Source organism: Pangasianodon hypophthalmus, chromosome 27 (genome assembly GCF_027358585.1).
Source record: "Pangasianodon hypophthalmus isolate fPanHyp1 chromosome 27, fPanHyp1.pri, whole genome shotgun sequence".
Lineage (NCBI taxonomy): Eukaryota > Metazoa > Chordata > Actinopteri > Siluriformes > Pangasiidae > Pangasianodon > Pangasianodon hypophthalmus.
This window is the reverse complement of record NC_069736.1, coordinates 13,554,827-13,582,198: the sequence shown is the minus strand read 5'-3', so window position 1 is coordinate 13,582,198 and position 27,372 is coordinate 13,554,827. Positions and strand designations below refer to the sequence as shown.

At 39.7% G+C, this 27,372-nt stretch overlaps 1 protein-coding gene across 2 annotated transcripts in view; it reads left to right on the top strand.

Annotated features, from left to right (window-relative positions):
• The window catches only part of abr (ABR activator of RhoGEF and GTPase), a 151,937-nt gene that overhangs the window by 25,134 nt on the left and 99,431 nt on the right, over positions 1–27,372 (top strand). The window contains exon 1 of one of the 2 annotated variants that reach the window (XM_034300559.2): positions 10,038–10,315. The exons of the other annotated variant lie outside the window; for it this stretch is intronic. Coding sequence (XP_034156450.1) covers positions 10,255–10,315 — 61 coding nt within the window. The 5' untranslated portion in view covers positions 10,038–10,254. Of the gene's footprint in view, positions 1–10,037; positions 10,316–27,372 lie in introns of those variants that run through there. 2 annotated transcript variants of the gene reach the window in all.

Genomic DNA, 27,372 nt, shown 5'->3' with positions numbered 1-27,372 from the left:
TTTAAATTATTCTTTAAACCTGTGATACTCTGTCTTCCACTGGTTTTCAATACAGTATCAACTTTCAGCAATTCTGTTCCGTTAACATAATCTTCAAGTTTGTTCATTCTAGTCAAACGAAAAATAGGATAAATAAAGGTTAAATGGGACCAAAGGGGCAATCATGTATTCGTTATTTGCTGGCTACTTCTTTCAGTGTGTCCCATGTAACATAAACTGGGACACAGTCCACACTATATGCAGGAAAAGCACATACTAGAAATAACATACTGTACTAAAAATATACTATAAATGATCCAGTTTTCATATTTGTACCTCATATATTTACCATATTGTTATCCCAGTTAAACAAACACACACATTTTCTAATAGGCTGTGAAATTGATTTTGTCACTTTTTTATGTTATCATTTTTTAGCACGATATTGAGATAACCTCAATATTGTCATGGTTGCTGGTGCCAGATAGGCTGGTTTGAGTGTTTCAGAAATGCCTTGATGAATTTGAGAATTTGAGGCCATTTGGAGAATGGCCAGGCTGGTTAAAGCTGGCAGGAAGGCTACGGTAACTCAGATAAGCACTCTTTACAACCGTGGTGAGCTGAAAAGCAGCTTAGAATGTACAGAACATTGAGGACGTGGATGGGATACAACAGCAGAAGTTCCACTTCTGTCAGCCAAGAACAGGTGTTTGAGGCTACAGTGGGCACAGATTCACCAAAACTGGACAGTCGAAGATGGGAAAAATGTCACCTGGTCTTGTTACAATCTTGAATGGTCCAGTTTTGGTGATTTTATATATGTGAATTACAAATCGAGGGAGAGATTGATGGATAGACAGACAGACAGATAGATAGATGCAGTAGATCCATAGAAAGTTGGACAATAATTTCAGTACCTGTACTTGTCTAGTGTGTGATTGTTTGTTCCTGTTTGTTCCGCACCCCCTTGTGGCCATATGCGTATTTTCTTATTTATTAGTTTATATGAATTTTGAAGCGTATAAAATGCCTTAACTAATCATCCACACAGACAGAGAAATAATTAAAGATTCTAGTGACTGGTTAAGACTGTTAAACCCTCCCTTTACACACACACACACACACACACACGCGCGCTATAGAGTACAATGATGGCATTAAGCATTGAGTCATCAGGCTGCCGAGGTAATGGACTTGAACACTTTATTGGAACAGCTCCCACACTGAGCTCTCGACTTCTGACTCAGAGGCAAAGTAACGACATCACTCACACACTGACGCAGAGACGTTTCAGAGAAGGGCTTCCAGGGAGGAGAAGTGCTTAAAAGGCGACTGTGGTTGCTCTGGGGTTTCTTAAGCACTCATACACACATTCAGCAAGCAGTAGATTACTTTCAACCCACAAAAATATGGTTATTGTGGACATAAAATTTTGTCGTTACCACATGATTTGATTCAGAGGATTCCCAGGAAAAGGGCTTTTTATCGCAGCATAAACATGGCATGATGAAGTTAGCCAAATTTGAAGGCACCATTGCATTTGTTGTTCTTGGGAATGGAAATAATTCCCATAATTCATGTTTAAAAACTTGATGGATACGACTGTCCGTGTTACAGTTCCAGGAAAATTAGAGAAGTACCGCAGCCAGTCATTTTGATTTGTCACTTTAACCTATCACAGCAAAGTTCAAGCATTGTTTGGTGGGGTTGTTGGAATCACAGATGTGTCATAAACACTTGTTTTAGTTAGTTTTAGTTAGTTTTAGTTACTTTACATGGGAAGGTAAGGTAATGATTACCGGAATACCACTGGGGTTTCCTGTCTGAATTTCTCAGTAATTTTTAAAGACTGCATGTTTCCACGCCGTCTTTTAACTACCATAAAAGGACTAGTAGAAATAACCCCAGCCAATATACACTGATCAGACATACCTTTAAAACCACTTGCCTAATATTGCGTTCACAATTTGGCCCTTGTCAAAGTCACTCAGATCCCCTCGATTCCCTCCACCCTTTGTGTTTCCTTTCAGTTGTGTTTTCCTCTCAGTGTTTTCCTGCGTGCAAAATTTAAAGGCCGTACTACAGAAAGTCAGTTTCTACTTCTGCTGCAGCCTGGTGTAGTGTGTTCACTAGGTGGCAGCAGAGTGTGTGTGATCGAGCTTAGCCTTTACGCAGAATGCTGATTTAGGACCAGGCCACTCTGTTCATCGCTATATTCATTAGACTGTGAAGGAAAATGATCATAAATCACATGCTGGTACCCTGGGAGGCTTCAAAAAATATAGGCCAGTGTGGTTGGAGTGTTTGTGTTTGTGTTTGTGTGTGTGTGTGTGTGTGTGTGTGTGTGTGTGTGTGTGTGTGTGGGGTATGACTGCGGGGACTTCACTGATGTACTAATGGACTCCAGTAGAGGAGAAACAGCTCCAGGTTAGTGTATGGGTGCAATCTGGACCTCTGATGATCAGACAGTTTAAGCACCATAACTAAGGTCCCTTGGAGGATATGTGTGTGTGTGTGTGTGTGTGTGTGGGTGTGTTGTGACTAATGGATTTTAGCTACCTGGAGAGGTGTGATAGCCTCAGGTTAGTATATGATAGGTATTCTGCAAATGAAAACGTATAGTGTGAGGTGATGACCATCTGTTTTTTTTTTTTTTCCTTTTTTCTGTTCTGTTATTTTTCTAAAACTCTCTTTCACTGCACAGCTAGTGCTAATAAACCAAAACATCACAACATTGTACTGTGTACTTTTTTAAACTGGGAAGATTGTACCATTAGTTGCAAGCAAATGTTAATTTATTCCTGAACATTATATTATGGTTTTTACGATATCATTTTTTCTTGGTCGTAGCTAGAACAAGATGAGACAGAATCTTTTTTTTTTTTTTTCTTTCTTCTATTATGTACATGGTGGTGTGGTTATGTTTTGTGGAAAAAGTCAGTGCATTTTGATTTTGGATTATGAAAAACTGGAATTATTTTTATTGTTTCATAGTAAATCACACTGATAGGCTTTTTAACTGATACACCCTCTAACTGATCATCAGCACATCCCTAATAGGAAAGGACGGAAATATCTACGTCTATAAGCAGGTCGGTGTTTTGTTGAACGTTCTGTTCTCTCCCTCCATTAAAACAATCTGATGTGGCTTGGATGATGGACAGAGTGTGAGCGAGAAGGAGATGAGAAGAGCTGCTCAGAGAGACTGGTTATTCTAAGATCAGTGGAAAACAGAACAGACAAGCAGTGAGGATGGAGAGAAGGAAGAAAGCAGGGAGAAGGAGTTAGAGCTAGGGAATATCTGCAATATATTACTGTTCTCTTGAAATGGTTCTTTTGCTCTACTCAGTGTTGATGATACATATTGTCATGATGATGACTGGTGTCTGTGTTGTACATGTTTTAATTCCACTTTTCGTGATAGTTTTAGTAGCCACTCTTTACAACCGTCATGAGAAGAAAAGCATCTCAGAATGCACAAACAGAACACACATCAGTCCGGTATACTGTCAGTGTCTTGTTCTCGGCTGACAGGAGCAGAACCCGATGTGGTCTTCCGCCATTGTAGCTCATCTGCCTAACGTTTCAACGTGTTGTGCGTTCTGAGATGCTTTTCTGCTCACCACGGTTGTAAAGAGTTGTTGTTCGAGTTACTGTACCCTTCCAGTCTGGCCATTCTCCTCTGACCGCTCATCTCCGCCTGCGGAATCGCTGCTCACTGAAAGTTTTTCACACCGTTCTCTTGTGTCTGGAAAATCCCAGGACTGGATAACTGCACGAATGAACAGGTGGAAAAGTATTCCTATTAAAGCGGTGTGTTTTTCCCTTGTGCTCAAGCTTTTTTTTTTTTTTTTTTCGGGGGAAATGTGACATTTGCATTGACTTGCCCTTTAGCATTTGCAGAAAGGCAGATCAGCCCTTCAGGTTAGTGTTAAGCTTATTATATTACAGTTACTCTATTATGTATTATGTATTATGTATATAGAGCTGCTTTCGACTCGGCTGTTGGAACTGCTGGGCATTTGGGACCTCACCCTGATGCCCAGATGCCTGTGGCTCGGTCAGTGCCATTTAGGGAATAAATTTGAATGAGGGAAGAGAGGAGAGATGGGGCGAGAGTGAGATGAATGAACATCAAACAGATAAGGCAGTCCCCTTACCTCCTTTTTCTTTTCCTCCCCCTCGTTTTAGGCTGAGAGATGGAGGGGTCTAAAGTAGGGCAGAGAGAGTGTGTGTGTGTGTTTGGGAGTGGTGTGTGTTTGGGGGTGGTGTGTGTGGATTATATGAAGGTCTCTGGGCAGAACTGAGCAGCATGTGGCAGAGCTTTGGGATTCGCCTGCTGGCTAGTTTGCTAATTACACACACACACACACACACACACACACACACAGAGGGACACACACATAGGGACAAACACACAGGGACGTGGGTCACCACTATAAAGCCTTGTCGGGTTTGCCAAAGCACATGCTTAGGTTTAATTATGCATGAGTGTGTGTGTGTGTGTGTGTGTGTGTGTGTGTGTGTGTGTGTGTGTGTATGCTGCACATGCACTCACATTACTTTAAACAGGGGTTAAGTGCTCCCAAGCCCTCTGTGCTGGCAAATCCTGTGTATAATTTACTTTACTATTCTCCCAACTGCTTCCTACTTTCTTCTGTCATTTACACAGAGAGTGTGTGTGTGTGTGTGTGTAGAGGGGGTGTGTCTGTAGGAATTCTGTGTCTGTAGGCCCATGTTTTTTGGAGAGGGATGTGTTTGCACCGGAGATCAGATTTAAAGCCGATTAGGCACTTGGCACCTAGAAGAAGAGTATGAATGGATTTGATTTTATATACATCTATCTATTTATACTGGGGCGGGAAATAGAGAGCTGGATGATTGACAGGTCAGTGCTTATAGATCGGACCTGTGAGGGATGGTCCAATCAAAGCTCCTAGGTCTAATATAACCTTGACTCAAGTGCTGCTTATGATGGGATTATGGGAGAGGCAGGGATAGAGGGAGGGTGGGAAAGAAAGAGGAACGAAACACAAAACACAAGTGCCTGTGTTTTGGTAGTGTGTTAAAAGGGCACCAGATGGCATTTCTGTTACCCCCCTTCCTCAAATCCCCCGTTCCCCCCTGGACCAAGTGTCGGTCAAACGAGGTGAACTTCCTGTCTTTGTTTCACACTTTTATTCCAAAAACAGCTGCTTCATTTCATTAATTGGTACCAATGCAGTAGGGGTGTGTGATGTAGCCAAATACTAATATCGTGCGATTTTCAATACGATTTCGTACAATAAACGTCACCTTAGATGCTTTTTTTTTTTTTTTTTACGCAAATGGGATACCAAAGTGGGAGGGTCTCAATCTGTTCTCCATCGTGGGTGTTCCTCAGTTGACGAATGACTTTGGCTCAGTGCTAATTACCAACGTTAGTCTGAGCACAGTGTAGTATTAGTTCTCATATTGAGTTAGCTAGCTAATAAGAAATCGTATCGTTAGTTATGATGCGGATAGATCTTATTCTGGAAAAGTGTTAGTATCCACAAAGCACTTCCTTAATCCTCCATCTTCTGACCTATCCTAGGCTTTCGAGAAATTTCTGTTTTGCCCAAACAGATCTTTAAACACACACACACATTTAGCTAGTTAAATTAGCTAGCTAAGACAAACACGGAATACTATCAGCACTGCCTCGTTTCTGCCACTGCCTAATTTCCTCAACTGCCTCATTTCTACTACTGACTTATTTTTTAACCCCACCCTATTTCTGTCTCATTTATACCATTGCCTCGTTTCTGTCACTGCCTCGTTTCTGCCATTGCTTCTTTCCTATTGTCTTGTTTCTACCATTGCTTCTTGCCTCCCATTGCTTCATCTATATCCCTGCCTCTTTTCTTCCTTTGGCCTGTTTCTGCCACTGTCTTTCCTCTTTCCTGCTGTCTCTTTATTACTAGTGCCTTGTTTATTCCACTGTCTAGTTTCTACCACTGCCTCATTTCTACCTTCCCGTTTCTACCCCTGTTTCAAATCTCCCTTCATTTCTACTTTCTCGTTTTGACCACTGCCTCATTTCTACCTTCCTATTTCTACCACTGCTTTATTTTTTTGCCTTCATGTTTGTACCGCTGCCTTACTTCTACCTTATTTCTACCACTGCTTCATGTCTGCCTTCCTCTTTCTACCTCTGCTTCAAATCTTCATTTCTACCTTAACGTTTCGACCACTGCCTCATTTTTCCTCCTCGTTTCGACCACTGCCTCATTTCTACCTTAATGTTTCGACCACTGCCTCATTTTTCCTCCTTGTTTCGACCACTGCCTCATTTCTACCTTAACGTTTCGACCACTGCCTCATTTCTACCTTAATGTTTCGACCACTGCCTCATTTTTCTTCCTCGTTTTGACCACTGCCTCATTTCTACCTTAACGTTTCGACCACTGCCTTATTTTTCCTCCTCGTTTCGACCACTGCCTCATTTCTACCTTAACGTTTCGACCACTGCCTCATTTCTACCTTAATGTTTCGACCACTGCCTCATTTTTCCTCCTCGTTTCTACCACCGCCTCATTTCTACCTTAACGTTTCGACCACTGCCTCATTTCTACCTTAATGTTTCGACCACTGCCTCATTTTTCTTCCTCGTTTTGACCACTGCCTCATTTCTACCTTAACGTTTCGACCACTGCCTTATTTTTCCTCCTCGTTTCGACCACTGCCTCATTTCTACCTTAACGTTTCGACCACTGCCTTATTTTTCCTCCTTGTTTCTACCACTGCCTCATTTCTACCTTCACATTTCTACCACTGCCTCATTTCTACCTTCACATTTCTACCACTGCCTCATTTCTACCTAAACATTTCTACCACTGCCTCAATTTTCCTCCTCGTTTCTACCACTGCCTCATTTCTACCTTAACGTTTCTACCATTGCCTCATTTCTACCTTAACGTTTCTACCACTGCCTCAATTCTACTGGTTGTTTTGTTACCCCCGATGTCTCCACTGTTGCCTTCCACTGATGCCTTATTTTTTATTTGCCTCCTTTCCGGCAATATACCAGCCTTCACCTCCTCGGGTTTCTGCAAAACAGCAACAAACCCAACCTTTATTTTAATATGAGCAATTTAATTAATTTAATATAGACAAAATGTCCTCAAAATTGTATTAATAATATCTAATATTGCTCATTAACTGACACTCATCATTTTACGTGATTAAGAATATTGGCCCGAGGGCAATGTGCAATATGCTTGTGTGTGTGTGTGTGTGTGTGTGTGTGTGTGTGTGTGTATATCATATGCTTTGTTTGTGTTTATGAGTTCGCTGGGGGAGTTTGGTCCTTTGTGTGTATGTGTGTGTGTGTGTGTGTGTGTCATATGCTTTGTTTGTGTTTATGAGTTTGTTGTGGGAGTATAGTCCTTACTATGTGTTGTTGTGTGTGTGTGTGTGCGTGTGTATATCATATGCTTTGTTTGGGTTTATGAGTTTGCTGGGGGAGTGTGGTCCTTTGTGTGTGTGTGTGTGTGTGTGTGTGTGTGTGTAGTACTGCCACACTTGACATAAAAAGACATCAGTTCAGAGATTTCTTTTGTCTGTGTTTGTTATTCCTTTAAGGCTCTTTTAATATTCTGCGTGTGTATCAGTGCGAGGCTCTCCCCTCACCCACTTTGAGTTGGCACTGTGTTTGTTATGCCACCCTGCTGTCCCCGATCTAAAGACTACGAGCTGTGTGTGTGTGTGTGTGTGTATACACGTGTGTACTTGCAGTGTAATACTATGTGTGTCTGACCTAAATATTCTGGCTCCTTGTTTTAAGGATCTTTCTCTAGGATTTGAGGCTACACACATGCACACACACACACACACACACCACACCACACATAAACACACTTCTGGCCAGAATGTACTAGAATGTAGAATTGACTGTTTGTGTGTGTGTATGTGAGTGTGTTTGTTTGTTTGGGGGGTCCTCTAACTGCTTTTATGTCTTAATTGAAGTTCTCCAGTTTGGCTTATCACAGTCCATGGTGTGTGTGTGTGTGTGTGTGTGTGTGTGTGTGTGTGTGTGTCAGGCTTCAGGCTTCAGACTTCAGAGGGCTAATGGGGAATGCCTTTTAGGAGTGTGTGTGTGTGTCTGTGTGTGTGTCAGGCTTCAGACTTCAGAGGGCTAATGGGGAATGCCTTTCAGGATTGTGTGTGTGTGTGTGTGTGTGTGTGTTAAGGGGTTTCCTTGCTGCCTGAAGCATGTTGCATGATTTAAGTCCCTCCTGCTGTGTCTGTCTCCTTCTCTGTCTGTTACAGGACATTTTTAAACCCATTTTTTTTTTTACTGATTTGATCAGCCGAGCCCTGATCCTTCGCTCCTCTCTCTCCGTCTCTCCTCTCATGTTGAAGGGTCACTCGTCTTTGTTTCCCACTGACAGGTGCATTGTGGGTAGTTCATGCCCACATGCCGACCGGGCTCTCCTTAACTCAGTGGAACAGCAGCACTCGTTCACACGTTCCATTCATCCTCTTCCCCCCATCACTACGGGGTCAGTGATCATGGCGAGGCTGGTTGCCACGGGAACAGTGGAAAGAGCAAAAGAAAGCAGTACAGCGTGTTCGTTCCTTCATCCACACGTTCCCTTCGTTTGTCCTTTTGCACAGCTGCGATCTCTCTCACTTCTCTCAGTTTCTGTTATTCCGTTCATCCTCTCTTCCTCACCCTCATCCTCTTCTCATTTCTCTTCTCTCCTGGTCTTCTCTTCTCTTCTTTCTCTTCTCCTCCTCTTTCTCTCTTTTCATCTTCCATATTCCCATTTTCTGTCTTCTTTTTTCCTCTTCCACTTGCTTCTATCTGTGCTGTGCTCTTCTCTCAATTCTCCTTTCTTTTTCTCCTTTCCCATCCTTTCTTCTCCTCTCCTTCCCCTTTCTCCTGTCCTCCCCTTCATTCTCCTCTCCTCTCCTCCTTTTTTTTCCTCCTCTCATCCCCTTTCTCCTCTCCTCTCCTCCATTTTCCTCTCATCTTCTCCCTTTTCCTCTTCTCCTTTCTTCTTTCCACTCCTCTCTTCCTTTTCTCCTTTTCTCCTATCTCATCTCCTCTCCTCCTTTCTCCTCCTCTCTTCTCCTCTCCTCTCCTCTCCTCCATTTCCTCCTCTCTTTGTCTTTAAGTTTAATAAATTCACTCACATAGGGGTGAATAATTGCAATCTAGACCCTACATAGTGCACTATATGCCCTGGAACTCCATTTGAGATTCAGCCATAGACTATAAGTCACTTTCTTAAATATTTGCATGTAATAGCACTTTTAGAATTTTGAATATGTAAATATAATATCATTTTGAATAGCATTAGAACAGAGACATTTGTTCTGCCAGCCTGTATGTGTGTGTGTGTGTGTTTCTCTGGTGGATCCTGTAACAGTAAAGGCATGACCTCGGATCGATGGACAGATGTTCAGAGGCCGGAACTGATCTGATTCCACTTCCTTGGACTGAAGTTTGTGGTTGTGTTTGTGTTTGAAGTCACTTTGAATGACGCCGACTCCTACAGTAAACCACAAGCTCTTTACTGTGTACATCAGAAGAGAGAAAGATCAAGACTGTGTGTGTGTGTGTGTGTGTGTGTGTGTGTGAGAGAGTGAGAGAGTGAGAGAGAGAGAGACAGAGAGAGATGGGGGAGAAGTATTAGCATAGAGCTTACATCCCAGAGGGGCTCAGGGCTAATGTAGTCTGCTGTGTGTGTGTGTGTGTGTGTGTGTGTGTGTGTGTGTGTGTGTGTGTGTGTGTGTGGGGCTGCCTGTAGTGAAACACTCTCATGTGATGTTTCCGCTCCCACATCCTTCTTTTTGTCTTTTTTTTTTTTTTTTTTTTTTTTTTTTTTTTTTTTTTTTTTAATAAAAATTGACTTCATATGAAAATGAGTCAGTGTGTGAGAGCAGAAAGCAAGTGAATGACTGAGAGAGGGGCATTGAGCTGAAGCGAGAATGAATAAGTGTTTGGAGTGAGTGAGCAAGAGAAAGAGGGAGAGAGAGAGAGGGAGGGAGAGAAAGGGAGGTTAGAGGGGAGGAGCGCTTTCTTTCCCTTAGCAACGGTCGCCAGCTAGCGCACTCGAGTGTGTGTGCTCGTGTGTGAATGAGAGCAAGCATATACACACACTCGGCCCTTCCCTTCCCATCTCCTCCATCCTCGCTCGCAGCTTCCCTCCATCCCTGAGCGCACGAAACGAGGAGCGAGGGTTAGTAAAACAGAGCGAGGGAAGGAGGGATTGTGAAGCCCTGGAGGAGTCAGCGGGAGGAGAAATGGAGCGCCTGAGCTCTCACGGGCTGCCCAGGCTCTCCTGGATCGACACACTCTACAGCAGTACGTACCGACACTTCCTTCCTATCTCTCTCTCTCTCTCTCTCTCTCTCTCTCTCTCTATCTCTATCTCTCTCTCTCTATCTCTATCTCTCTCCCTTCATCCTTCATATTCCATCAATCTTTATCTCTCTCTGTCTGTCAATTTCTCATTATCTCTCCCCATGATACTCTGTTTTAGTGGTGCTGAGTGATGTCTGATTGTGTTAGTCAAAACTGTAAGCAGTAGGTGTGTGTGTGTGTGTGTGGAGTTTGGACGGTTCTAAAGATTTGATGTCACGCAGACTCGGTATTGTCATAATGACATAAACGCATCTTTTTTTTTTTAACATATGAAGTTAATGAGGATATAATGATAAATTGTGTTGTAATGTAACCCAATTTCCTCAGGTAAAGTGACGTGACGTGAAAGTTACGATATTACATCAATATTACGAAATTTCAACATCATTGTACACTTTTTTTAGTACGTCACGTGTCAGTGCCATCGTTACTCACTGAAACATGTAACAGATCGTAAAAATGGACGTTCATACAAATCGTTTGTCTCCATTTCCTCGTTAAATATACATTTTTTTGCGTAACATGACTTCTTTGACAATGTGGTGCCACAATTCGTTACTATTTTTAAGCAAAACTAACATTTCAGGACATTCTGAAGTGTTTTATTGCTCTTACACGACAGCAATTTTTCAATTATTTGTTTGTTTATTTATTAAAGGACAAAAAAAACCCTTTTTTTTAATAATTGCTTATAGCTGTGTTTAATGTTGTGGAACCTCTGCGAAACAAGTTAGCTTCTGTTATCACGTTCGTTATAGTAGCTATAAACTTTATCTTGAAGTTAATAAGACGAAAAAAGCGTAAAGTTTACACGTAAAGTTACAGCTTTATCTCTGACTGTTACGAAACACTGACACTGGAGACTTCACGAGCTTCACCAAACGTAGCGTAAATAAACGTCTCCCACAGAAAACGTCACCTATAGAAACAATAACGTATCCGAGCAAGCGCGATTTGTACATATTATATTTGGCGCTGCTGTTATGGAAAATGAACAACGTTGTGACCAATCAGATTCGAGAATTCAGCAACGCTGTTATATAAATAAAGTTACAAAACAGACGTTTGCTGTAATCAATGTGTTTTCCACAATGTTTTTAAAATTTCTAAGAGTTTGTATTATTTGTAAAAAAATAAAAAAATAAAAATAATACTCAAATACGATCAGAATTGTGATGACAAGGAATTGCAACATGAAATCCGAATGCTAGGCGTTTGTAAAAATATCACGTAATTCTAAACACTGATGCGTAACACACATTAAGAAAATGGCAGGTATCACAATATGATATTTATGCCCAATCGTCCACCTCTAGTGTGTGTGTTTGTGTGTGTGTGAGTGTGTATCTGTTGATTATAATATTGATATAATGATGTTGAACTATCATATCTCTTATCGATGCTTTATTCTTCATCCGGCTCTCGGAGTAAAGTCATCATCGCTCATTTTTTCCGATCTCTCTGCGGGGAATATAGCGCGTCTTAGCGTTCCCATTAATAAGCACCGCTCTGTTTACTGCTGCCGATTGTCACATGACCTAATTTATGGCTTCTTCTGGGTATGATCCGAGTTCGCATTGGTGTAAAGGACTTATTTAAAGATCTGTAATGGTGCAGAAAGGTACAAAGCATTCCGGAAAGGGATAGAGATAGGAAAACTGAAGCGGGGGTGGGGGGGGGGAGAGGAAAGCAGTTAACCAGGGATGCGCTAATCCTTTATAAACACTCCTCCCTCTGCCCAATTTCACACCACCACTTCAGTGTGTGTGTGTGTGTGTGTGTGTGTGTGTGTTTAGATGTGTGAGAGAGCTGAGACTGGTTTAATGCATATAAAGAAGGAGGTTTCCCAACAGACGTTAATAAAGGCGCCTCCCCCAACGACCTCAGGTTTAAATCCCCACATATTGTGTAGAGCCCAATTTTCACGACGGCTTAAACCTTCAATCGCAGTTCGGGATATAGTCAAGATTACTGCATCCTGTTACAGATAACATGGACTTATCTCATTAACAGTGAGCACAGTGAAATATAATTATTGACGAAACGTGACTAAAGCAAGGGTAGCATTTATGCTTGAAGAGTTGGAAGACTCCTCATTTGGGTTTACATCCCTGTCAGTCATGTCATAGACACGCCCATGTGTTTACGGCAAGCATGGCGGAATCCAGAATGGTCAGATACTACAGTAGAAAGGGGAAAAAACACACAATATGATCATGCTACATATGGAAGAGATCTATTTTATCAAATATGTCTCGAAAAATATCGAAGTTAACAGCTTATTTGATGCTCCATTGATCCAGGTCGTTAAAAATTGGGTAAATTTCCAAACTTGCTCTCGTTCTAGACATTGTATACTCACTATGCTAGTTCATTTGGTGTGCTTATGGCTAATTCTATCATAACGGTTTTGCGTATGTTAACGTGGATAAGAAAACAAAGTGTAAACAAAGTGATGTAATGTTTTTGTAGTTCAGTGCACAACCGCTAGACTCCAAATTCCACCCACTGCACCTTTAACTGTGTTTAGTACTGCTGATATTTATAATGCAGTGTGTACAGTGCTGATTGTGTTGTGTGTGTGTGTTCTGTCATGAGCCGGATTAGTGTTATATAACTAAGCAAATGAGTTTATTTGTCTAGCAAATCAGACAGAGACCATGAAATGGTAAATAAATATGGAGGCGTGACCAGTGTCTGTCCGTCCAACTGAAAAGTGATTTGGCTTCACTGCCTTCCAGTTCTAATGAAGAAGGCGTGGTCTCTGTACCTGTCAGTCTCAGCGAAGGAGGCGTGGTCTCTATACTGATCAGTCCCAGTGAACGAGGGTGTGTGAGTGTTTTTGCTTGTGTGAACCTAACTGTATTACACGGCAAACAGGGTTTATAAGTAAAAAAAAATACTGTTTGTTTTCCTCTGAGTAAAATATCAATCTTAATAAACTTCATCAGTTGCATTACTTCATCTCGGTAAAGTCTCCCACACCACTTTCCCCCTCTCTCGCCATCAGCAGCTTCTCACACGAGCGATAATTGGCTGAAAGCACATTAACACAGCCATTATTGTGATAACAGCAACCTCTATTACTGTTAACCTATTTTTGTTCGGCACCGACCCCGAGGTGAGACCTTTCCATAAAACACTAATCCTCTGAAATATTTATGGATGATTTATTAAATATTAAGCGGCTTTCATGCTTAATAAAGGAGAAGCTTTTGGATGCTGTGCTGTATCAGAGGCGAGTGCTATTGATATCTATAGTAACCTGCAGAAATGTGTTTCTGTCTGCCTGTGAGCACAGAATTTATTACTGTTCGTGCAGAAATAATATATTTTTATTTACCTGTGTGGAATTTGTGCGTCTAAGGAAAGAGTATCTATCTTATATAATCTCATCTTTTCACGTCTGTATGTGTGTGGATGCTGAGCCAGATATGTGTGTAATAATATGACACTTCGTCATCAAACCATTCAGAGAGCCGTTGTGGATGAGGGCGGGGTCATCCTGGAAGAGACCTTGCCCAGCGGAATAGAAATGTTTGATCATATGATTAGTCAGAAGAACGCTATATTGATTTGCTGTAACGCTTTAGTCTAAGGGGACTGGTGGAGCAACAACAACAATAATAATAACACCCACAGCAACAACAACAATAATAATAATAGCAACACCTACAGCAACATCAAAAGCAATAATAATAGCAGCAACAATAATAGCAATAATAACACCTACAGCAACAACAATAACAATAATAATAATAATAATAATAATAATAGCAACAACAGTAATAACAGCAGAAACAATAATACCAATAATAACAGCAACAACAACAGTAATAAAAACTGCTACAGCAACAATAACAGCAACAACAATAATAACAGCAACAACAATAATAATAATAGCAGCTACAGCAACAATAATAACAGCAACAACAATAATAACAGCTATAGTAACAACAACAATAATAGCAACAGCAGCAACAATAACAGCTACAGCAACAGTAACAATAATAACAGCAACAACAATAGTAACAGCTATAGCAGCAACAACGGCAACAATAATAATGGCTACAGCAGCAGCAGCAACAACAATAATAACAGCAGCAACAACAACAATAATAAAAGCAACAGCAGCAACAATAAGAGCAACAACAATAATAATAACAGCATCAACAATAACAGCTACAGCAGCAGCAATAATAATAATAGCAACAGCAACAATAATAACAGCAACAACAATAATAACAGCTATAGCAACAACAATAATAACAATAATAACAGCTACAGCAGCAGCAGCGACAACAATAATAACAGCAGCAACAACAACAATAATAAAAGCAACAGCAGCAACAATAATAATAACAATAATAACAGCAACAACAATAATAATAATAGCAACAGCAACAATAATAACAGCAACAACAATAATAACAACTATAGCAACAGCAACAACAACAATAATAACAGCTACAGCAGCAACAATAATAACAATAATAACAGCTACAGCAGCAGCAGCGACAACAATAATAACAGCAGCAACAACAACAATAATAAAAGCAACATCAGCAACACAATAATGACATTAACAACGCTAATAACAGTAACAGCAAGAACAATAATAATAACAACAGCAACAGCAATAATAATAGCAACAATAACAACAATAATAATAATAACAGCAGCAAAAAAACAACGAAAATACTAATTTAAAATATCAATATATTATAAACAAACACTAATTCTCATAAGGTCTTAGCAACTGATGTCTTTTCTACCTTTCTGATTGTTTGAGAGTTTTGTTTGAAGAAGTTTGCGTAAAGACTTGGAGATAAACAAGATATTCTTGCGGGGGTCTCTGGATAAAGGTCTGTGATTGGTCAGTTGCAATGTCAGTCAAATCAGTATGTAGAGCCAGAGATACAGAGGTGCAGTGATGCAGGTTTTTTTTTAGTTTTAGTGTTTTGAGTATTGTGCTTGTACGCCTTATACATGATGTAATGTGTTTGCTTCAAACTTTAAACAGACTCTTTTGAGAGCTTTCTGTTGTGTGTGTGTGTGTGTGTGTGGGCAGCCATAATATACACTCTTATCAGTCCCACTGGTATTTCATCCTTCACTCGCTTTGTGCCATGTTCAAGTTCTCCTCTCTCTTCTTCTCTGTAACTATAGAAACGGGTACAGAAAGTACTCTTGGTGTACATCTCGTTTAAGCACAAACAGAATTTATTTAAAAAAAAAAAAAACAAACAAACAAACATAGAAGCATCAGATATAGCTGGGTTCGAGATCAGTTTCAAGCACCGAGAAAGAGAGAGAGCGGGAACGAAAGGACAAGTGCAGAGGTGGCTGATGGCGTTTATGTAACAGCCGAGGCTTTGGAAAGATTTATCGAGGGGGTTCACCGAGTGCACGAGTGAGCAGTGAGGGAGAGTTTGAGCGTTTTCGCTGTTAGCGTGGGTGTGTGTAAGATGCAGTAGCACCTGCCTGCGTCGCATTTTATCATTATTGTTCTGCAGTGCAGCAGCCTGGCTCTCCAGAACCGATCAGGAGAAATGACCGAAGAACACGTACATCGATAGACTCAAGTCACTTGTATTTCTACTGTTTAGAAGCTCCCGAAGTGCCTTGACATGCATTTCTAACTCCAGCCTTTGAGCTTTGAGGATGTGCAGTAATAATAATAATCATGTTAGTGGACAGACACCAATTACACTATAATTTGGTGATGTGTATAATTACCCCAGATGGTGTATTTTATAAACCGTTCAAATATATTAGGATGAATAATAGTAATGCAATAATAACAATAATAATACTTAACCAAAGGCCTAGGAATATTTAGATACCTTTATCCTCCTCCAGAATGCGAGATCTATGAATATGCATGATTATGCAAATTAGAATGCCCACACCCTCCCACGTGTGATCCCAGCTCCACCTCTTAGCCCCCCGCCTTACCTACGGCTGTTCTGCTAAGGGGAAATACAGTGTATGTACGTGTGAACCTCGGACTGGCTCAAACACCAAAAAGATGACGTCAGACCAAAATCAGACATTTCTGAAGTCTCGATTTGCACAGCGTGTGGGTTCTGGCCCTGAAAAGTTTCAGGTTACCACGTCATCCTCTTTGCATATCAGTTCAAAAATCAATATGATCAAAATCAGTTATAAAGTCAGATGCCGTGGTACTTTAACACGGAGTTTATAATGAAGTGATTTTCAAAATTTCAAAAAATTGTAATAGAGCTAACAACAATAATAGTAACAGTAACGACAATAATAATACCAATAGCAATGGTAATAATAATAATTATTATAATTATAATAATTATTATTATTCATTTGTATAGCATCTTTTATACATAAACTGCAGCATGAAATGTTTCCCAAGGAAATGAAACACAATTAAAGAGGCGTGTCTAATAAATATTAATAATAATAAGAGGAAGAAGAAGTAAGGATATGATTGTAGCAGCAGTAATAAGATAGAAATATAATAATTAACAATAGCAAGAGAAACAGCAAAAATAAGAGTAAATGAAAACAGAAGAAATTATAAAATTTTAATTAAAATTAATTTAAAAATAATTCATAGAGTTAATCAAAAATTACTGATATTCTCATGTACAGGAATTAGTGCTTTGTAATAGAGAGGTCTTTTATGGAAAAAATCTTTTGAATTTTATGAAATTATTATTTTTTTTTTTTCCTGAGTTTGTACGGTTGGGATTTTCTACTGATGATTTAATCTTACATCACAAGTCCTGCAAAACTCCCAGAGTCTGTTTCATTTTTAAAATAAAATATTGTTTAGCTTCTTAAAATGCGCTATCGATGACAAAATGTTCATCTCGCTCACTCGGGCCCTAGTAGATAGTCGTGTACGGATATAGAATTTGCGCATTTGTGCATAAAAAAACCTGAATGGAATCATAAAAGTGTCGAGCTGAGACAGGAAAGTATTTGTTTTTGGTGTATTAATAAGAAGATGGATTTGCTGAAGACATGCTGATGTGTTTCTGTTGATTTAAGAAGGTGTAACGTGAAACAAAACTGGAGAGTGCTGATGTAGGAGTGTGTGTCGAGGTGTGTCTTGTTGTGAGTGTGTAGCTACTTGTTAAATCCTGAAGGTTTACTGTATATGATGACTACCATTTCCTGTCACATGACTTTATATTGACAATTATCAGCCAGGCGACGGCTAGTTATCGTCAAGTTCATGATGTCAAGTGTAGTTAATCATTAGAGGAAATTTGACTCTAGAGTGCGGGAGGTGTGTGTGTGTGTGTGTGTGTGTGAGAGAGAGAGAGAGAGAGAGAGAGAGAGAGAGTGTGTGTGTGTGTGTGTGTGTGAGCTTGTCTGAGCCTGTTTGCTTCAGGTTGCTGTTTAAGGGTCCTTTGTCCACAGGGGCTCATTTGGCTGTATTATGTATGTGTGTGTGTGTGTGTGTCCTGTCCTGCCCTGCCCTGCCCTACCCTCCTTTGGCTTGTAACCGAGGTCTTCTTACCCTCCGCTCATGGACTTAACCAATCACAGACCCCACACACCACATGCCAGCCAATAGGAGCGCTCATGTGTTTGCATTTTATCAGGAAGTTGGGCGGTGATTAAGCATTCAGACCAGTAGAGTGGAAGTGATGGAGGGATGGAGGGATGAAAGGAGAGGAGAGGTGTGGCAAGTTTGGGATCCATTAGTAAGAGCCTGAGTGGAGCTCTTCTCACAGTGCAAATGGTTAAACGCATCTCTGTCTCTCTTGTTTTCTCTTTAATTGCTCCCTTATTTCTATTCTCTTTTACCTTGTGATTCACTGTTTTATCAGAATTTCACTCTTTTTTTTGCTTTTCTTTCCTTCTGTGGGAGTGAATTGTGGCTATAAATCTAAAACGAGTCGAAGAACCAGCCACTTGGAAATAAATTTGGGGCAGAAGTCACTGAAGGGGTAATTATTTAGACCCTGATTGAGGAACAGTATATTTTGATGCAGTATCAGTACTTTGTGGCTAAGAAAGCGTATATATTCCAGTCTTTCTTTTTCCCCTGTGGATTTATGGCCCAGTAGATTTGCGTTTTGGGCTCAATACCTGTACTTTTTTGAGCTCTGCTTGAGAAAAAGTACCTTTTTGGACCAGTAACTGTACCTTTTTAGTGTCTGAATGAAGAATGGTACATTTTGGCCCAGGAATACTACATTTGCGGAATGGTATCAGTCTGTTTTTGGTCTCTGATTTAGGAACTTTGTGGCTCAGTAAATGTACCCTTTTGGTCTCTGATTGAGGAGCAGAACCTTTTGGGTCTCTGATTGAGGAACGGTACCTTTTTGGCTCAGTAATTGTACCATTTTTGGTCTCTAATTGAGGAACAGTAACTTTTTGGCCCAGTAGCTGTACCCTTTTTGGTCTCTGATTGAGAAACACTAACTTTTTGGCCCAGTAACTATACCTCTTCGGTCTCTGATTGAGGATCAGTAACTGTACCTTTTTGGTCTCTGATTGAAGAACGGTACCTTTTTGGTCTCTTATTGAGGATCAGTAACTGTACCTTTTGGGTCTCTGATTGAAGAACGGTACCTTTTTGGTCTCTGATTGAGGAACAGTAACTTTTTGGCCCAATAACTGTACCCTTTTGTACCCTTTTGGTCGGTTGATGAATGGTACCTTTTTGGTGTCTGAGTGAGCAACAGTACATTTTTGGTACCATTCAAAAAGGTCATGAGTTATGTTTTAACGCACACCAGTGTGATCTGACCTTTCCGAGGAGTAGTGTACTTAAATCAGTACTGCTTTTCACACTTACTGTCTTGTGTGTGTGTGTGTGTGTGTGTGTGTGTGTGTATGTGTTTGTGATTTGCATAGGTCCAATATGTAGCATATTATATTATATTATAAATATTTATTGAGATCAACTTTAAAATGTCAGAAAAACATGGAATATCAAATCAGCCTGAACTGTCTGAACCTTCTCCAAGGACTCATACTTCCCTCAGTGTGAAATATGATTTTATTTTTAACATTCAGCTTTCAGCAGAATGACCTAAACATTGATCGACACGTCCATGACCAGCACTCGGGCTGATGATTCAGAGACAGAATGAGACAGTGTTAAGAAATGTTCTTAAATAATAATAACAATAATCTATTCAGTGTGACTCACTGGAGTGTTTTCTCTTACAGCGATTGGAAAAAAGAAATCTCTGTGTCAGAACTGCAGAACAAAATCTAACCGTTATCAAAGATTCTCGAACCTCCTGAACTGGTATCTCACTGATTTTAAATTACATTACTGGCTATTTTTCAGCTTTCAACACCAAAAGAGAGCTTGTTAGAGAAGGTGAAATGCAGTAATCCGTCACGCTGTAGGCTTAATCAGCTTAGCATTGTGTATAAATCAATGTTACTAATAATAAAAGGGCAGAAGGTGAGGGGTGAGGATAGTCATTTTCTATTCTATTCTATTCTTCACCAGTCTGAAACACGTTTGCTTCATTTTACACCAGGAGTAGCCTACTCTATAATGTAGTTAATGATATTTCAGTCTAATGCAATATCGACCATGTATATATAAATACTTACCCCGCTATATTGGTACATGGCCTGTTTTGGCGCAATTTATCTGTCAATATATAGCTGGGAATCTAACACAGTGTTCTAATTCTGTCACTTTTTAACAAAGTGCTTTCCAGTGACTGTGAACAGAAAAAAATGTTTATTTTGAGACACCAGTGAGACTTTCCCTGAATAGTCTGGCCTCTCTTGCGACATCGAATTCCTTGCTTTCAAAGAGCCGGTTGAGCTAATATGACTGAAAGGCAACAACAATGTCCTTTTAATGCTTAAAATGCATCTGAAATCAAAGCTTTTTGTACTTGTCCGTTTGTGCTATGGACAACAAGCTGGGGAAAAAAAGAGTTTTGGAGATTTTCAGTTTATAATTCATCACTTCCAGGAAAACATAAAAAAAATCATAAAGTTTTGATGATTCTTAACTAGTCACAACTTCAAGATCGTCCAAATAAACGCTCTCTAGAAACATTTTTATCCCGTCCCAGGAGGCGTGTCTTAATCTACAATCGTAGCTTGTTAGCTCGTTAACTCGTTAGTAGTAAACATGGTTTGTTGGTGTGTTTTTGGCTCGTCTTCACACACACTTCCATTTTCCAACCACTGCTTGGTTAAGCAAAAATGTTTGGCGTTCATTCGTTTTGAATTTGCACAAGGTTGCGAATATGTCACAGGTGCTTCTCAGAGGTGGTTTACGAACTTATTCTACCAATGCTGGAATATGTCGCTGAATTCGCAGTTCTGATCGAGAACACAATTCTGTCTTTGTTCACCATACTTAACATACTCCATCAATAAGAGTAAGTTAAAAAAACTCGTTAATCTCTTCAGTTCTCCATATTTAGCTAGCTCAAGCTACCAGGTATCAGGTTTGTTTTGATTCAGAATGGGTGTGGAGTATCTCGAACACTATTGGCTGATTTGGAAGTCAGTAGTGACTTTAAAATGACACCACCACGACTTCTTGTTTCAGAAGGAAATGCGTAAACATATGAAGTCGAATCACAGCTTAGAAGTTGTTTCATGGCTACTTTAAACATTAGTAAAGTAGAGTAGAATAGAGTTTTTAGCTATAAGATAAATTAAAGTGGTTGTTTTATTTCATAGTGGCTTTTTACCTTTCGACAAACTCTGAACAGATGAGACGGGTCTGTTTTGAATTTGCTGGGAGGAGAATATACGCGTCTTTCTTTGCTATTTGTCTTTAAATACTTTTATTTCTTGCCAGTGTTTTTGTTATTTTTGAAAACAAGATAATTGTACACTGAGGGTGCTTTCCCATATAGTGTTTAGTCTGTTTGAATCAAAACCTTTTTGTTTACCCCTCAGTATGGTTTGTTTTGGCTGGTGAGAACACAGCAATTAGCTAGTAATTTACTGAACGCCAGCCTCGTTCTCCACACTCAGGTGATTTTTGAAAAGTCTGTGCGCACTTGGAAAATATTCATTCACTTTCTTTCCATTGATGTACTGACCAGTATGTTTGACCAATGAAAGAATGAGTTTTCTGAGTAGGTTTTCAGATGCAAACTTTCCTCAGCCAACATTGTTTTTTGTGTTTCATTATGTGCGTTGTGAGATTTCGCTGTGACCACTTGTGGTTTTGTGTGTATTTGGACAGGAGATGGGATTTCCTATTTGTGGCTCCAGGGTCAGGTACCCTCATGCTAGTTTTTCATCCATGTTGTTGTTCTTGCTGTGAGTTTCAAGAAATTCGTACGTAAACCTGTATACGTACGTGGCTTGAAATTAGAGTTCATACTGCAGATTTGAGCTGCATGTATGAGCAAAGTCTAAATGATCAAGTAACGTATAACTGTTCTCTTTTGGCCATTTGAACATGCCATTCTTCACCTCTTTAGCGTTAATGCTCACCTCAGTCCATCATGCGTATCTGTTCAATTCTCTGCCCCAGGCTGGCCCACTTTACTTAACTCATCAAACTGGCATTCCTGTTGACTGCCTGCCATGTTTTCCCATTTGTGTAATTAGCCTAATTAAATCCAGCTAATGAAAAGCTTTCAATACGCCAGCTTTCCACTCAGCTCACTGTTTAGCAGGAGGAGAATAAATCAGATCTTATGAAACCGTCCGTTCATTATTGTGACCCATTGTGTCTGTGCTGGTTCATAATTAAAAACCTAATCACAGTTGGGATAGCGTCGGTAATGAGTTTGTGTCAATTTTGTACGTCATGTAAATTGGTGAATTGATACAGGCTTGGAAGAATAAAGGATTGCTAATCGAGGTTCGTCTTACTTGTCTTTCGCAGCTGAGTAAAGAATCTTTCCGACTCTGATACGTTTAATACACATCATTCCGCTGTTGCCGTGGGCTAATTGGGCCGTGTAGGTCGTGCAGCGTTGTTGCCATGGTAACAGTGTGGGCTAGGTGGGCGCACAGATTGATAGAGGCATCACTTATCGCTCCTCAGAGTATTTCTCCTGCTATTCTCCTGATACCTGTGAGCATGCGAATAATTTTAACTGCAGTCAGGAAAGCAGCTGATGGAATTACGTGAGGAACAAAGCTTCATACTTTTATCCATTTATAGTTACATTTAATAACGTGAGAAACACGTTAGTTCCTGTTATCACTTACATTATAGTAGCTATAAACATATAAATGTCACACTTTTGAAGTTCATTGCTGACCCTGGGGATTCCTTCCATAATTGTTAAATAGATGTCTCCTTACAAAAATATTCCCCATACAACCAATTTTTTTTTAGGTTTTGCTTAGTTTAGTTCCACTAAACAAAATGTTTATTGTTATTCTTGAATTGCGTGAAACATCCACCGTACAAGTTGTTACTATAGAAACAATAACGTATTTGACTTAGCCCGTTCATATAAATCTGTGATTTGCTTTAAATCTTGCACTACATCATAGTCCTGCTGTACTAGAAAATTAATCAACACCTTCTGAACAATCAGTTTAGAGAATTTCAACAGCGTTGTCATATTAATAATGATATGGGTGAGTAATATCCTTCAGCTCAAACTTTTTCTTCTCTTCCGCATTCTGTTGACCTTTTGAGGAAAAAAATGCTTCACTCCATCCTCAAACTGATTTATTGTGATTATTGAGATTGCTGAAGCAGAATCTCTGCCTGTCTCGCTCTCATTTTCTCACTCCCTAGAGGAGGGTGAAATTCCTCGCCAGTTTAACTGTACGTGGTAACGCATCTTCCTCTGTTATCATGCAACTAAGGGTGCATTCTCAACCCGATTTTCCAATTTTTAATCAAGTTGTTGACATTATTTTTAATTTTTTGAAATATAGTCAAAACACACTGAACAGCAGGACACACTCCTGAACTGACCTAACACTCTACCTGGCATGCCCATCCATGAATAATGGAAAAAAAAAAAAGCACTAGCATAATTTAAAGTTGTTTTTGACTTTATTGAGCATTGAAGGCAGATAATCATAATTATGCAATTTAATAGTGGTTAGAGAAATATCTGGATGCAAGACCAGAGCCAGGAGTTACTAAAATAATTAGATACCCCAGTATCTGTAGATATCTTCACAGACAAGGAATTCTTCCAGATTTTGTGTTTAAAGTCTGTGACATTCTATATGATTCTTGAGCTGTGATATATCTGTCATATATGGGTAAAAAAATTTATGCCCCTTTTACCTGTAGTCTGTCATGAGGACTTGGCAGTGAAAATGCATTTACCATTGGTTTCACTGGGAACTTTGCTTCAACTGACCATGAGCATCAATGCTTGCTGTAATGTTTTGGATAACAAACAATGCTGGAGTTGTGATGGAACGTATTTCAGCCATGGCTATGCCTCAACCAATCAGAGAAAGTCTGGCCGAAGTTTCAGTCATTCGCTAAACTAATTAACTAATTAACTCACAGTACAATTCAGCGCTAAGTATCTATAAGAGCAGCTCACTGTGAGTGTCAGCTTGGCACAATGAACAAAAATTATAGCACAAAATACATACATTTTATGGACTCCAGAAATACCTCGTGAACATAGCCTAAATGTCTTTATCAGTTTTGAATGCTGATCAGTGAGTAAACAAAACTTCGCCTTGTTCCATATTGGATTTTTTTTTTTGCAATGACTGGTTGAATTGCAGACTTGTCAAATGTCCCATGTTGTCAAATTTTGGACCACCAGTGTAATACGATTACAGAGCAGCTTTATTACTGTTTATTTCCTGAGCTTGTGCTCAGTATTAGCTGATTATTAGAAGTATTAGTGCTGATACTAATAACAAAGGGCTTTGTTCTAGTTGTTTCTGTGTTTAACCTCTGAACTGATGACCTGATCAATGATAGAGTGGAGTTATCACTCTGACGTTGATTATTTTCTGACAACATCAAGTGTTTTATTCATCTTGTACCATAGCCAATGTTGTGCCAAAGCTACAATTTTTTTTATTCGTTAAAGAACGTCATACTCATCATACTTATTATACGTTTCTAACTAGTTTCTATAGCAGTTATGAATAGTTGTTCCCTCAGTTAATAAGACAAAAATAAATGTAGCTTGTTATGTTACCAAGAAACAACAAACTCCTCCGTCCTGAAGGCGGAAAACTTGGCTACCTCTGACTGTTACAAAGCACTGACACTGGAGACTCCTTCCAGAAATACTAAACATCGCTTACAGAAAACATCAACATATCAAAAATTACACGTTTTTTGACCAGATTTCATTTGTCTTTGCTAAAAAAAGGGAATAACAATTGAACACAAAGACATGAAACATCTAGTTATATATTGGTTTAGTTGTACAAACACTGTAGGGTCTGTCTTATTTCTGCTTTAGACAAGCAATGCTCTTCTGGCAGATGCTGCTTCTGTAATGCGTTTCTAGCACTGACATTTACACGCAGCCTGTTTTCCTCTAGCCTGGAACACGATGTCGTAGAGAAATTGAATCTGTATGGAGAGAAAAACACAAAGAAATGGACCTCTCTACACACAGATCTCTGTATTAATCTAATTCAGCACTAGAATATTTCCCCTTGTATTTCCTCCTGGAAAACAAGACCACTTGGTGCCTGTGATGAAATTTTTTTTTATTTATTTTTATTTAATTAAAAAAAATATATATATTTCAATTAATTTATATTTTATTTAAAAAAAAATTTTATATTTATTTATTTATTTTTAAAATTTTTATTTAATTTTTTTCCTTGGGTGTATGTATGATGAGAGGAAAATGTGATGTAAAAGACCGATTAAAAGATGTCTGTTTGTGTGTGTGTGTGTGTGTGTGTGTGTGTGTGTGTAGCAGGAGTCGAGTCTGCGATTATCAAGCGATTGCTAGATAGTGTCTCTAGGCGGGAGAAATAGATAAACGAAACCCTGCAGTATCCGGTGTTGTAGAAAAAAAACCCTGAAAATTGTTGACCCATTTTTAAAATATTCTCCCACCACAGTCACTTTTGAAGTTCGAAATTAAAAACATGACATGACGATGGGACTATTTTTTTTCCCCTTTTATCATTATTGCAGCAATCCACGAACTGCATTCTTTTCTGCTCACCACGGTTGTATAGAGTGGTTACTTGCGTTCCTGTAGCCTTCCTGTCAGCTCGAAGCAGTCTGGTCATTCTCCTGTCCTCTGACCTCTCTGACAACAAGGTGTTTCCGCCCACACGACTGTCGCTCACTGGATGTTTTTTGTTTTATGCACCATTCTGGATAAACTCCAGAAGATGAGCAGTTTCTGAAACCAAACCGTCTGGCACCAACAACCAATGCCGTGGTCGAAGATCACATTTTTTTCCCCCTCATTCTGATGTTTGAAGTGAACTTTAACAGAAGCTCTTGAACCTGCAGGATTTTATGCATTGCCCTACTGCCACATGATTGGCTGATCACATATTTACATTAATTGTATACATCATATATTCCAAGAAAGAGAGAGAGGGAGAGAAGCAGAGGGAAATGCATACATAAAACATAGCCCAAACTTCAGTTCCCTGTGTATCAGTTTTTTATATTTATATATAAACGCAGCAGATTGTTTTAGACAGAGCGGATAAGTGTTAACACTCTGTGGCAACAAACTTGACAAAAGACTATCAGTCCACTCCGTAATTCGCCTGTTTGACATTTTCTGATGCAATCCAAGTTGTCTTGTTGTTTGTGTTAATGTTTCTGTGATGTGTGCTTGTCGTGAGTGGGCGTTGTGAGGCGTTCTCTGCTGTTTTGGTTCTTTCTCTCATCTTTAAGAAGAACACAGATGGTGGGACTGGCGAGTTTGTCAACAGCCCTACGCCCACTTGCACTGCTCTCTCTCTCTCTCTCTCTCTCTCTCTCTCTCTCTCATACATGCCTCTTTTCTTTCTTTTAGACATGCTGTTTTCTTCTTATTAGTGTCTATCGTACGAGCTCTCTTCCTTTCTGCGCCTGTCGCTCCCTGATGACATCTCTGATGAGACCTCGTTGACCCGGTGTGGCTCACGAACAGATGAGACCCACCTCACACACTCGTAAATTCAGACTCACACACATGCACACCCCCCCATAACTAGGTGGGTATTAGAGGAGCCACCACTTCAAAAAGGGCAAAAAAGGAATAACACTGATCAAAGCTTCATGCCTGGTTCATTTCAAGGAGTGGTGAGGGACAGAGATAGAAAAAGAGAGGGGGAGAGAGAGATTAAGCAATGCATTTCTAGAATAGAAAATTGCTGAGGAAGGATATCACACTTTTGCAGGCATCTCTCTCTCTCTCTCTCTGACACACACACACACACACTCTTTCCATCCTGCTGCTGTTGAAATATAGTTCCCAGTTCCCAACTCCTGTCTTGTAGGTTGTGCATTTTTTCAGACTACAGCAGAAGACTAATAATACACACTAGAAGCTGTCTGTGTGGCCATAGCTTCTATCCCTATAGAGTCTATCTGCCTGTATACACACCACGTTTACATCATGACTGTACTCAAGCATCATGACTGTACTCTAGCATCATGACTTTACTCAAAACATCATGACTTCACTCAAACCATCATGAGTCCACTCAAACCATCATTACTATACTCACATCATGATTTTACTCAAACCATCATGAGTCCACTCAAAACATCATGAGTCCACTCAAAACATCATGACTTCACTCAAAACATCATGACTTCACTCAAACCATCATTACTATACTCACATCATGATTTTACTCAAACCATCATGAGTTCACTCAAGCATTATGACTTCACTCAAACCATCGTTACTATACTCACATCATGGTTTCACTCAAACCATCATGAGTTCACTCAAGCATTATGACTTCACTCAAACCATCGTTACTATACTCACATCATGGTTTCACTCAAACCATCATGACTTCACTCAAACCATCATGACTCACTCAAACCATCGTGACTCACTCAAACCATCGTTACTATACTCACATCATGGTTTCACTCAAACCATGACTCACTCAAACCATCATGA